Source organism: Brachyhypopomus gauderio, chromosome 3, assembly GCF_052324685.1.
Source record: "Brachyhypopomus gauderio isolate BG-103 chromosome 3, BGAUD_0.2, whole genome shotgun sequence".
Lineage (NCBI taxonomy): Eukaryota > Metazoa > Chordata > Actinopteri > Gymnotiformes > Hypopomidae > Brachyhypopomus > Brachyhypopomus gauderio.
Window position 1 is genome coordinate 28,141,638 of NC_135213.1, and position 14,257 is coordinate 28,155,894.

General features: G+C 43.3%; 1 protein-coding gene across 4 annotated transcripts in view; it reads right to left on the minus strand.

Moving 5' to 3' along the window:
* The window catches only part of LOC143510959 (cadherin-10-like), a 43,428-nt gene that overhangs the window by 17,674 nt on the left and 11,497 nt on the right, over positions 1-14,257 (minus strand). For all 4 annotated transcript variants that reach the window (XM_077000880.1, XM_077000879.1, XM_077000881.1 and 1 more), the window contains one exon: positions 570-1,140. In XM_077000880.1, the coding sequence (XP_076856995.1) occupies positions 570-785 (216 nt within the window). In that variant the 5' untranslated portion in view covers positions 786-1,140. The remainder of the gene's footprint in view (positions 1-569; positions 1,141-14,257) is intronic.

Here is a 14,257-nt window from a genome sequence, read left to right on the forward strand (position 1 = left end):
AGATGTTATTGCTGTCCTGTATCCAGGGCTGTTTCCTGGTTGTTTAACGGTGAGTAAACATTTCAGTGTTCAGTTTATAGAAATATAAAAGAAATGTAATTAAATGAGTCTTGATAGTTTGAGAAGATTTCTGTAGATTTCCCCACAGTGTAAACTGTTGGTGGAATGTGTGTGACTCTCCTCACTAATGGGAATAATTGTCCATGAAGTCACTTTTACAAGCACACAAGCACAGGGCCACAACTCCTATACAGGTCACCGGATGATCACTCTGTCTTACACAGATCACTACAGCACTGATAACTATATCATCACATGTATTCCAAGTATTATTCTTACAATTTCATCATACTGCCAAACTTTACAGGTTTACTATCTAAGGCAGTGGAGAAATGCCGCTACTTCATAAATGCAGCTGGTGCAAGACGTTACTATATATTAAAAGCTTAAATGTTTCTGTGTAAACAATGTGAGGTAAATAAACACCAAGACACAAAACACCAAGCTGTAGCAAACATGGCTCACTCAGATAAACCAAGATGCAGCACAGGAAGCAGGAAGCTGCCTACCTTTCCCACATACTGGTCATCACTTCCAGTGTACTCCTCCAGCAGGAAGAACTGGTTCCACATCCAGCCACGTTTGGAGCGTCTCAGTAAGGCTCCGTCTCCAGGTGCTCCCATTGGCCTCCCTGCTCCTCTCCTCGAGCCACCTGTAGTCCTCAGAGCTCCACGGGCCTCCATGCAGACACACAGGCAGGCCATCAGCAGCAGAGGACTCCTCATCCTGCAGTGCCCCAGCAGAGAGGCAGCCCGCCCCAGCCGGGCCAGCCAAGGGGAGGGTCACAAAGGCTTGTGCACGTGGGCGTATTGAGGGCAGCTCAAACTCTTTTCCAAGTGGGCGTCTGAAGGGCAACTCAAATGTTTGTGCACGGGGGCATCTCGAGAGCAGTTCAAATGCTGGTGTACGTCGGCGTGGGCGTCTAGAGGGCAGCTCAAATGCTTGTTCACAGGGGCGTCTGGAGGGCAGCTCAAATGCTTGTGCACGGGGGCGTCTGGAGGGCAGCTCAAATGCTTGTGCAAGGGGGCGTCTGGAGGGCAGCTCAGGCATCCATTCACATTCCAGACTCTATAGTGTGAGCTTCGAGAGAAACACAACACATTAGTGAAAAACAGACCCATTTCAACGGTGTTGTGCTGAGTTTCTGCAGAAATTGTGTGTTTGGTAATAAATATTCTCATTCACATTGTTTTTGAGGTTTTTGATATGCTGTGTACTGCAAACATTTATCTGCAATATGTATTGGTGATTAAAAATACCGTACGTTACTGTTAATGCAACCATGATCTTCAAAGAAAACAGTCTTAGATCAAGCTAGTGGAGCGTAAATATATGTACCATTTTGAAGGTACTAATTTCCAGAGATACAAGATATCTGAGTAATTTAACAATGCTAATTTACGACAATCTAATCTATTATCAAATTATTCCTCTATGTGCCTGTGATAGTTATGTTAAATCAGGCTGGAATGAAACTCTCCAAGGTGGCAAATGCCCTGAAGCCGCTGGTGATCCAGAGCATGAGGAGAACGGAGGAGATGACCTGCCAGATCTGTGTTTGGCCCCTGAACCCCACAGCTTAGCCCCTCCCTCCAGACACTCTCTGAAGAGCTGGACCTCATTAGGGTAACCAGCAGGGGCTGTGCACATTCACCCTTGCAGCCTGCATGCAAACTCCAGAGTGATGGAAGCATTAGCAAACTGTACAAATACCCCTCCCATACAAACATTTCCCATACAAACACCCGTCCCATACAAACACTCCTCCCATACAAATACCCCTCCCATACAAACACCCCTCCCATACAAACATACCTACCATACAAACACCCCTCCCATACAAACATACCTACCATACAAACACCCCTCCCATACAAACATACCTACCATACAAACACCCCTCCCGTACAAACATCCCTACCATACAAACACTCTTCGCATATAAAAACCCCTCCCATACAAACACCCCTCCCACAACTCGAAAGTGTTAGCAGTTGCAGTGTTGCACATGGACAGAAGTTGAAAACATGACAATATGATAGTGTGAACAGGAGCTATGCTTACTTATTTAGATTGAAAACAGATATCTAAACAGTAAATATATATGCTAAACATATATATAACATTTTTGCAAATCCCTTTGCAGTTTGTTAATAAGTATTGTGACCGAGTGAAGGGCATTAATGCAGTCTGGAGGCGTTTGTTCTAATTTAGGTTTCAGATGGAACATCAATAGATGACCATGCCGTCTGAAACATTACCCTTTAATCATCTGTGTTATTACTGAACATGACCACACCACAAGGGACCCACTGATGGAAATTTAAATGGACATCCTTTATAATATACAGAGCGCAAATATAACCGTATTTGTAATTCCAATCATGAACACTCCTAAATGGATATTAATGCAGCTATATATGCCAAGAAATGCAGAAATGTATTTTTCTCTTCATCAGTGCAGTCAAACAGCACCGTCTCCATGGGATACGCTGTAGATGAAGTCAAACACTGACACCCCACAGTCTGCTAAAGCACCACGCCGGCTGGCCAACACCTTTAAGGGCCAGTGATGTATTGTTTCTGTACTGTGTCTGTACTGTGGTTGTACTGTGGTTGTGTGCAGATACATCACACTAGGCCACACAGAGTAGGACTGAAAATACTTTTACAATAAGCAAAATTTGTTTGGACAGTCCAAAGATTCCAAACAGCAAACAGCGAGAAGGAACATTTGTCGATTGAGCTTGTTTAGGTGAATCATTATTGAACTCATTTAAATGAATCACTTTGTTGGTGTGCCCGGGAACAGAAACACAGGAGTGTGAGTAATTCAGTATTACAGCAGAGTAAAATACAGGAGTATACGGTAGTATTCATGTCCAGATGAATGCATGTCCACTTGGTCTCTTTATAACCCGTCATAAACACATTTAGCTCATCCTGCATATTTGATTTACCTTTGGGTGCTGGAACACTATATTTACATGATGGTCCATGCCGCAGAAATAATTAGGAAGATATTAAATTCCAATATCTGACCCACTATCCATCTACTACCACTAAACATCTTCAAGGAACCCAGGTGAACACCATCTCCTACCCCAAACTCTACTGAAGGTATTTAATGTTTAACAGTTGTACTTTTTAAAAGGAATTGTTGTGACCATATTTTTGCGATGGCCACTCACAACTTTATTAGTTGCTATATGCTTCCAAGCAGGCCATACACTGCTTCAAAAAAGACACCAGTTCACATCAGTACACACCAATTCACACCAGGGCACCCCAGTACACAGCAGTGCACGCTACAGTCATGAGCAGACAGGGACAAAATCATAAACCCGCCTTATGATAGACAGTGCTACAGTTCTTCCTCTCCAGAGAGAAACAAGGCCAGAAAGGCAGGTGCCCTGGGAGTAGAAACTCTGCAGCAGAGGACAATTAAAAGAGGGGGGGGGGGGGGGGGGGGGGCAATTAAAAACGAATGCAGAGAACATGAGCCTTGAATGAGCAAGCGGGGAGGACAGAGTCTGAGGAGAGGGTAGATAGGAGGACAGAGTCTGAGGAGACAGACACACACACACACCTTGCTAGTACTGGGTTGGACACACTTTTGTCTTCAGAACTGCCATGGCATAGATTCAACAAGATACTGGAAACATTCCTCAGAAAGTCTGGTCCATATTGACATGATAGCATCACACAGTTGCTGCAGATTCGTCGGCTGCACATCCATGATGCAAATCTTCCGTTCCACCACATCCCAAAGGTGCTCTATTGGATTGAGAAACCAGTCTGAGATGATTCGCGCTTTGACATGGCGCATTATTCTGCTGGAAGTAGCCAACAGAAGATGGGTACACTGTGGTCATAAAGAGATGGACATGGTCAGCAACTATACTCAGGCAAGCTGCCAGGAAAACATCCCCCACACCACTGCACCACCACCACCAGCCTGAACTGTTGATACAAGGCAGGATGGATCCATGCTTTCATGTTGTTGATGCCAAATTCTGACACTACCATCTGAATGCCACAGCAGAAATCAAGAATCATTAGACCAGGCAACAATTTTCCAATCTTCTATTGTCCAATTTTAGTGAGCCTGTGCGAATTGTAGACTCCTGTTTCCTGTTCTTAGCTGACAAGAGTGGCACCCAGTGTGGTCTTCTGCTGCTGTAGCCCATCTGGTTATTTGAGTTACTGTTGCCGTTCTATCAGCTCAAACCACTTTGGCCATTCTCCTCTGACCTCTGGTATCCATGCCACTTTCATGCCACTGCCTTTCTTCCCCATTCTGATGCTCGGTTTGAACTGCAGCAGATCATCTTGCCTAATTGCATCGAGTTGCTGCCATGTGATTGGCTGATTCGACATTTGCATTAATCAACAGTTGGACAGGTGTCTGTAATAAAGTATATTTATATATGTATATTTATATATGTACACATGTATATATATATGCAGTGAAGTAGACAGGATTTCCAGAGAAACTCCTTGCTTTAAATACCTTTTAAATGCCTAGCCACTGAACACCTTCAGACCATCACCTCCTTAATTCTGATGGTCCCAACGTAATCAACTAAATGATCAGCAAACCTTCTCTTGGTTTCTCCAGTGTAAAGCTGACCGCACATCCTGTAAGTGAAACAGCAGACAGATCCCACAGTAATGCATGAGGATGAATGGGTCAGGCTTTTGCGCCAGGTTAGTTTGTTGATACATTTCCATGTTGCACATCTAGGGAGCTAGAGTCACTATCTGAATGGTCATTTATCTCCCTGGCGATAAGCATGTCTTTTATGTTGTCTTGTGTGTAGAAGATAAGTGGAGGATCCTTAAAAAGGGATGCCGTCTCTGGATCTTCCTGGAGCATCCTGAAGTTCACATACACATGGTGCTTCAAAGTGAATGGCATAATAGACACTGGTTTTGCTGACTCAACAAAGCTTTAAGGGAACCATATCCTGCCAATGCTCAGAGACATGATTCTCAGTGCCCAAGTCTGAGAGCTGCTAGTGGCATCTGGCCAGTACCTCTGAATGAAGAGTGCATGACTCTGACCACGACCTCCTTCAGTGCCATTTGGGATAAACAGAAATAAGTTCAGCAAAAGCTTAGGGCACTTCTAGGCGGTTAGGGCACTTCTAGGCGTTTAGGGCGCTTCTAGGGGTTTATGGTGCTCCTGGGCAATTAAGGCGCTCCTGGGCAATTAGGGCGCTTTTAGGCGTTTATGGTGCTCCTGGGTGATTAGGGGGCTCCTGGGCGTTTAGGGCACTCCTGGGTGAGTTGGAAAGAGTGATGTTATATGGAAGATGTCCTGTTTAAGGCAAGGAGGAGCATTACAGCTGGTCAGAGCTGTGAGCAAGTCACAACAGGGCTGAAACCCAACAAAACAGAGCTGAAACCGTGAAAGTGAATACAGTGTTGTCCTTACCAAAACAATATCAGCACACACAGCATCAGTCCAGATCCAGACAGAGTGTGGGCAATAAAGGACCCGGAATCACGTCGGAACATCACAGCCCTGAGACCTACATTAGATATGATTGATAACCTGTACAGATTCTTCCCCCAGCAGCCAATGGACAATCTGTCAGGATCATTGTAGACATGGGGTCACGCAATTTTCCTAAAAGGATTCTGACTCCTTTCCAGTTCTGACCTTCTGTGATGTTTCTACAACTGCAGGTGCCAGTGGGAATCCCTTGGGGCTCCAGCACATGTGAGTTAGAACAACGAGAACTCTCTCATCTCCTCACGTCATCTGAATGTGGTGACACCCTCTGACCTGTAGGAGGAAGTTGGCATACAGACCAGTGTCACCTACAGCTGTGGTGAGCATACACAACATGGAGATGTTGAAGAACAGGCCAAACACAGCACCTCAGTGACACCACCCACCTGGTCATATTAGAGCACTGCTGAGTGAATCAGACTGACTACTGCTACGAGGGCAGAATTACCCTGTCAAACTCACAAATGAGTGATTAGAATTCACAAGGGCCCTCAAGAACTGACTAACCATAGTGAACAGTATGGTGGCCAGGAATAAGCACAGATATCATGAACTGTCACTGTCTGAGTAGAAAGATGTTGAAGCCGTTGCCCCATCCAACGCAGGGAGCCAGCCATGACGACAGAGAATAAGATGAAGAGAATATGACCTCAAGTACATCACTTACTCACTCCATGATCCTCAGTCCAATGGGGATGTAGGAAGGGCCATACAAACAGCAAAAAGTCTTCCCCAGTCAGCTACAGAGGACCAGTCACAGCTGCAGAGCACCAGTCACAGCTGCAGAGCACCAGTAACAGCTACAGAGGACCAGTCACAGTTAGAATCCTGCACCGGGTCGGGTACCCGCGGGAAATGGGTGGGTTTTACACACGGGTGGGTAGGCTATGCGGGCGGGTAAGTTAAATACGGGTGGGTATGCAGGCGGGTAAGTTAAATACGGGTGGGTAGCTCGTGAATAAGTGGTCATTTTTAGTAGGCTTTTGCTACGTAATGAACATAGTGTTACCTTTTGCCTGATTACCGTCTCCCGATCGTGGTGGCGAAGCTCAGGGGGAGCTTGCTTATACCGTAGCTCCGTTGGCCAGAACGGGCTGAACTTTACTCTTCACCCGTTCTGGGGTAATACCCAAACTTTGGTTCTTTTCCAGTGGAAACATGAGCAGAGGCTGGTTATAACGCAGTACCGGGCATTTATTGTAGCTTGCTTGGTGATTACAAAGCTAAATGGGTGGCCGTGCTAGAACAAAGAAAAATGAGAAGAGAGAACTTAGCGTGCTGCTCCCGCCACAGCAGATAGGCAACTACTACCACTGTGAACCTATGCGGTTTTATTTAGTTGTTATACTGGCATTTGTTCCCTCTCGTTTTGCATTATGTTATGGCACCGGTTGGCTACATAAATTTTCTTGTGTTTTACCAGTTGCTACTTTTAGATAGGAATACTGTTCCTGCACAGCGACCTTAGATTTTATTTTGTGTTGTACTGACGTTTTTTCAGAGGCGCATTGATAAATAAAGTGCTCTATAGGAATACTTTCGATTTGTGTGATTTTTCACGGGCACGGGTAGGTAACGGGTAGAATATTAACGGGTCCGGGCGGGTACGGATTTAACTTTGAAATAGCCACAGGTTCGCGGGTGGGTGGGTGCTGTACTCTGCGGATATGGGTGGGTGCGGGTCTCAAAAAACGGACCCGTGCAGGACTCTGGTCACAGTTGCAGAGCACCAATCACAGAAGCAGAGCACCAGTCACAGCTACAGAGCACCAGTCACAGGTACAGAGCACCAGTCACAGGTACAGAGCACCAGTCACAGCTACAGAGCACCAGTCACAGCTGCAGACCACCAGTCACATCATATCCACAACTCTCCCACAATATCCACAAACCTTTCAGAAAAAGGGGCCTAAGATGGTGGCTGTAGCAGGAAGAGGCAGAACTGTTAAGGAGTCCTGACACTTTTTCTACAGTGGGCATCATAGAACCAAACACCTGTCACAGCTGCACATCAGGACAGATGAGGAGAGATCGCAAAGCCCCCAGGCGGCCCGACAGTCCCACCGCCCACATGGAGAAACAACGGGGGGGCACTTCAGCTTACACACCAGAGTGATGATGCCCAGCCAGCCCCCTGCAAACACAGCTGCACAGCCAGCGTGTCAGGACAGCAGTGACTTCACCTTTCATGAACACAGCTGTACCAGACGCACTAATGACTGCACCAAACTCTGGGCAGACCGTCGTCAAACCCGACAGACAGAACTGATGAGCAGCATAAGAGACGTGCTACTGCAGAAAGGCCGAACTGTTCAAGCACATGATTGGTTAGGGAGGTTTGGGAGGAGCTCCACCCTTCCACTTCTCCACTCCACCTCCACCCCTCATCGACTCCACCCCTCAGCTCCTCCACTCCACCCCACCACCCTCGCTACCCCCTACACCCCCTCCACTCATGATCTACCTGCCCTCTGGTAGGATGTTTCAGTCACGATCTGCATCAAATGTGCTGGTTGTTTTCTTTTCGCTTTTTTTACCCAAACCTTCCAGCTATACACACAACACTGTTGTTCATTTCATGTTGTTTTATTTTATGTTAATTTTTCTTTCATCCAGAAAACATATTTTGGGGAATGGAAAATAGTTTAGTGTATCTGTATTCTATTAATTAAATGATTGTTGACTTTAATGTAGCCGCGTAACCTGAGGAGGAGAAAAGGGAGAGATGTGTGGACATAGGCCTGTGTTGAAAAAATCGATTTTCCGATTCAGAATCGATTCGCATATGATGATCTGATAATCGATTCGTACGTCCAAAGATCGATTTTTTGGTAAACTTTTACCCCCGCCTCGTCACTGAATTCACGCAGGCGTGCTCGGGCTAACTAACTGTAAAACAACATGGCGTCGGACAGTGACGGTAACGACGATAGTCAAACGGCAATCTAAAAACAGAAGGACAGTTTATCCAGTGTCAGTGACTATTTACAGTTAGTCCATGTCACTGACAGTTTACCCAGTGTTTTTACAGTTTAAAAAAGTTAAAAAATGCTCTTGTAACTTTGGGCGCAAGGCGATGGACGAGACAGAATCCTTTGCACTTTCCAAATCGTTACGTTTATTACATTTACCGAAGCGCAGACAGCGCACATAAAACACGTTTACATAGAACATGTGTGACTCAAACAACGAGCACAGGACGCTGCGCGAACGCACATTAAGTAGACAAACCACACAAACCCCACGTGATGACGAGACGAGCCACAGGTGAGGATTATCACAAGACGCACCCGCACCCACGGAGATACACAGATGCAGACGAGTAGACGCAGACAACGTTAACACACGCCCAACAGGGAGTGGTCGGGGACCGTAACGTGAGAGTTCTGTTCTTATATTCTCACTTTAAAGAAAAATACACGTTTACATTTTATACTTTCAGTTTATTAAGTGTGAGCACTTTTAAAATAAAAATGCATTTGGTAGCAACAGCTTTTGGGTGACTTCTTAATTATTTCAATCATTATAATAATGCACTGGTTAGTGTCCCAGTAGGAGTCCACTGTTGCAGATATAGACACCTCAAAGATGTCCTCTGTTTATTGTCCTGGATTACCTTTCTTGAAGGTAGATTTATGAATACCCTTTTCACCAGTCTTCCAGCCATCAGTAACTACCAACTACCAGTAACTATTTGCTGATTAATATTGATATAATACTAGTTTTAACATGTTGCTTCTGTACATAGTCAGGAAACAGCTCAAATAAATACATTTTTAATAACACTAAACCCCGAATTGGATCGAATCGGATCGAATCGATTAAATCGGATTAAATCGAAATAAACTGATTCTTAATCTTCAGAATCGGAATCGGATCGATTCTTGGAATTTGAATCGATACCCAGCCCTATGTGGACATAAACACGAGATCACTGAATTATTAGATACAAGGCGGGCATGTAAAACTTTCAGTTCAATCCACCCTTCAAGATAAGAGCAGGAAGATTTACACAGACAATGAACCTTTAGTATGTAGAGCACACCTGGCGTTGGACAACTGACGCTGGACACCTGCTACAATGTGGCACACCTCTGAGGCTTCCTGCCAGAGTTAGATGCAAACTCCATTACCCAGCATCCTTGCATGCAAACTGCATTACCCAGCATCCATGCCTGAACGCTCCCAGAGTGATCAGATAAATCATGTTTCACAAGCAACCTCTTCAGTTCTCATTTCATCCCACAGAGCTATCAGTCAAACTAGTCTCAGCTCACTTCACACACACACACACACACGCACGCACACACACACACACACACACACACACACACACACACACACACACACACACACACACACACACACACACACACACACACACACAGTCAGAGAGAGAAAAACACACACGCTCTGATATAAAACTGCTATAGTTTACAGTTATCTGTATCACTGAATTCTATATATTGGTTTTATCAACTCTGTACATATTTCAGTGATAAAAACTACTAAAGGCTAAAGATAAAGATTAAGGCTAATTATGACCATCCTCACACACAACAAACACCAAACAAACACACATCCCTCTGGAGCTGGCTCCCTTACTGTAATTGCCCTATAAATGAGGCATTCAAGTGTAACATCTCCCTTCCTTATCACTCCCGTGAACCCACATACAACAACCCCTGGTCCTTACATAACAACGCTCCCAACCTCTACAACTCTCTCTCCATCCACATCAGCTGTCCCCCCCCAGTATAATAATTCACAAACCTCTACAACAATTTCTCTCTCCCTCCACAACCACATTGTATGATCACTTAATGGTTGAATGCTAACACTGCCACTTCCTGCCACTGCTAGTGATATGATGCAAATTTTCATTTGCAATTAACTTCTGTTTGTTGACTCAGTGGGGCATGAGTTTTCAGTCACCCAAATTCACAATAAATGTTCCGAAGATGAGCAACATTCTGAGAAAAAGATCAATCTAATGAGAATAATGGAAACATTGTGAGAATAAACTATACAATCAGAGGATAATCTATTCTGAGGATTATAAAAACATTCTGATAATGATCTAAACCTTCAGAGGATAATCTGAACATTCTGAGGAAAATCTAAACATTCTGAGGATAATATAAACATTCTGAGGATGATATAAACATTCTGATGACAGGATAAATTCTCCTTGCTGAGCCAAATTTGTTTTTCTTATTTAGTTTTTGTTTGCCCTTGTGGCAATTACCCAGCATGCATTGTGGGAAAGCACATTTTCATTGAAGCATCTATTGACAGTAGCAGCAGGTCAGCAATAAAGCTACAAATGTACCTGTCACGCAACACTACATAATTCACTGAGCTAAGACCTAGCTATCACCACCCCCTTCTGACAGCCTGAAAATAGCAACGGATTTCAGTACAGACATGAGATTCTTAAACTACAATGATAGTAGTAATATGGACAAAAGAAAAAAAAATGTTCACACACACAGCACACTAAATATACTCAGTACACTCACACTCAATAAACTCGAAACACTCACTATACTCGATATACTCAATGTACACTCTGTACACTCAACAATACACACTGTACATTCAGTAAACAATACACTCAATGTACACTATGTAGACTCAATAATACACTCAGTATACTCAATACCCTCAATATACTCAGTACACTCAATACACAGTATACTGACTACACTCAATATACACTCCATACACTCCTAAACCAAACACCTGCCCAGTTTAGACACACACACACACACACACACACACACACACACACACACACACACACACCCTCCTCTGTTGTGCCTTTGACTGTCACACGTATGACAGTAACAGTGTGGGATGGTTTCAGTCACTCAACTGCGTGTTCAGGGAGAGTTCACAGAGTTAAGCAGCCCCTCCCCTCCCCCCTCATCACCCACTCACAGGTGAGGAAACTCAATAATCTGCATGCACGAGCCATCATGCTGCCTATCACATTAACTGCTCATTACACAAACAAGCACCACCATATGCATATTTAAACATCTCCGTATGCATATTTAAATCACTATCAAAGCCCTGACCCCAACAACTCCTCCAACCCCACTCTTGTGAGATTAATTACATCACACAGTCATGCACAGATGTCTGCAAACACAAGCAACACTCTTATTATGCTTGTTGGGGAAAGCACCAATGCACAGTGTCCACAGGGCAACTGCTGCCTGTACAGACATGTCCTCCAAAGTGTCCTGCTGCCTTCTTTACAGATTTGTCCTCCAAAGTGTCCTGCTGCCTATTTTACAGATTTGTCCTCCAAAGTGTCCTGCTGCCTATTTTACAGACATGTCCTCCCTTGTGTCCTGTATAAACAACAACCTGTTCATCACTGCACATCATTCATCACAATCTCTTCATCTGTATGACATGAAATAGTGACAGTAATGGGCAACGTGAGCCTCCAGCAGGTTGTTATGTGGTCTTCCCCGAGAGCCCCAATCTGCATTCACACTGAAGCCCGTTTTCCCTCATTACCTGCTGGCCTCAATCCCCCTCATTTGGGGTCAAGGGATATTTTCTGGGCTGAGTGTGATGGAGAGAATAGATGTCCTACTTTACAGGAGAGGACGACCCTTAATGGGGAAAGTCAGGTTCTCCAACAGAAACAAAAAGACCAGCTGGAAAGATTACTGGGAGCTTATTGGGAACTTGACTGGGGGCTTACTGGGAGCTTGACTGGGAGCTTGACTGTTTCCAGACTGCTTCATACCATAAAGCTATAATGAGACACTATAAAGCTTTTACAAATCAACGGTGCATCACTTTACAACTGTACTCATTTGACTGAAAATTTTTCCTGGCAAAAGACAATGCCAGCAATTACTGAAAATGTGGTGTAGCCTCTTTTGTCTAATTCTACACAATAAACACATTTATAAAGTATATTTATCTAAACAGCCTGTGTAATGAGAGAAGAGAGAATCTATGAAGCGACAAAATGCAACACCTGAGCTATAAATGTACATAAATGTTTTTATAATGGAGTTATCTGGGGGTCCTCTTCCAGAACATTGTTTAAAGATCAAGTCAAATTTAGTGAATCCTGGTGAGTTTTAAAATGGTATGAAGCTCTCTTGTTTTTATCAGATTCACTATCGCAAAAACATAAGCAGTAAGATTACCTGGTTTATCTTACAAAAAATTTTAATGTCCAAAAATGGCAAATTAAATCGCACCACTGGATGGAGCTTTTAAATACAAACAGAACAACACCATCCATGTTAAACTGGCTTAGAAATAAAAAAGTTGACATTTCAAATGGAAGAAATGCGCCTTTTTTCTTCGACTATTAAAGCTAAACGAAGAAAAGTCTGTGATCGGTGGAGAGATTCTTCAGTATAAATAACCATAACTTCTATATTTCACTACAAATTCAAATAAAATTTGAAATGTAGTCACTTTATAGTATGGACATGACAGTATAATATTCAAAATGAATGAACAAATGAATATTTAATGATTAATCTTTAAATTAATTAATAAATAAGTCAGGTAATCATTATGGTGAAATAAAAAAAACTACATTTCTATTAATATTCTGAGAAAACGCTGTAACCTAAAGATTCTGTTAACAGAATTAAGACACAATATGATAAAAACAGGCGTGTAGGCATGATTAATTCATTATTTATTTATTTATTACTGTTATTAAAATTATCTGATACAAGACAACTCAAAGAAATTATGTCAATAAAGTTTAAAAGTATTGCAACTATTATGATTATAGTTAGTTTAAATATATAAAATATTTTATTAATATTTCGTGTTGGTTTATTAGGACATAAATTATGTGATTTTGTATTACGCCTTACGGTCTGACCACCTGTACCGGCTCAAAAAAAACACTCTTATATTTCTGATAAAAATTTAACTTTATCAGAATAAGGATAAAATACTGAATTTATCTTACATCTACCTCTGAAGCTCTTCGGATGTCTGAAATACAGGCGGTCCCCGGGTTATTACGACGTCGTGCGTCGTACACGGAACTTGGTGTTTGGTGTGCGCGGCGGAAGAATACACAGTTATGCGGCTCGAGACCGAGGAGGACGGCGTCAGGATAGGATAACTGCGTGCAGTACGTTATTCGCGTACAGTATGTACCTTTGTTCCGACAAAGCCTGGTTAAAGCAAGCACCCACACTACGCAAAGTAAAGCCTGTATCCACGATTTTCCTGAACTTTAACCTTTCCCATGATTCGTAGCTGAATCCGGTTGTTGGTTTCCGGTTGTAGTGTTTACATTATGAGCGAGTCAGAAAGTGGACGTTCGTTGCTGCTTTATTAAAAATACACGGCCAATAATACTAGGTGGCTGCACAGTACGAGCGTTAAAAGAAGTTGTGGTGACTGTGTTTTACCAGTGCCCCACCCCTCAACGCTCTCAGAGTGGGTTGATAACATGAAGCTGTGGCCTGAAGTTAGCGATATTGATATAGTCAATTACTTCGTCTTTCCCGAAGGCGTAGATGGCGAAGAGCTACGGAATTATAAAAGCACAGAGGCACACAACTACCTTTATAGCAACAAAATAGGAAAGGTATTGTATAAAAAACATGGTGATTTCATTTTTTTAAAGCTGAGGTAGAGCCAAGTGAGACCGTGAGCCGAGGTAAA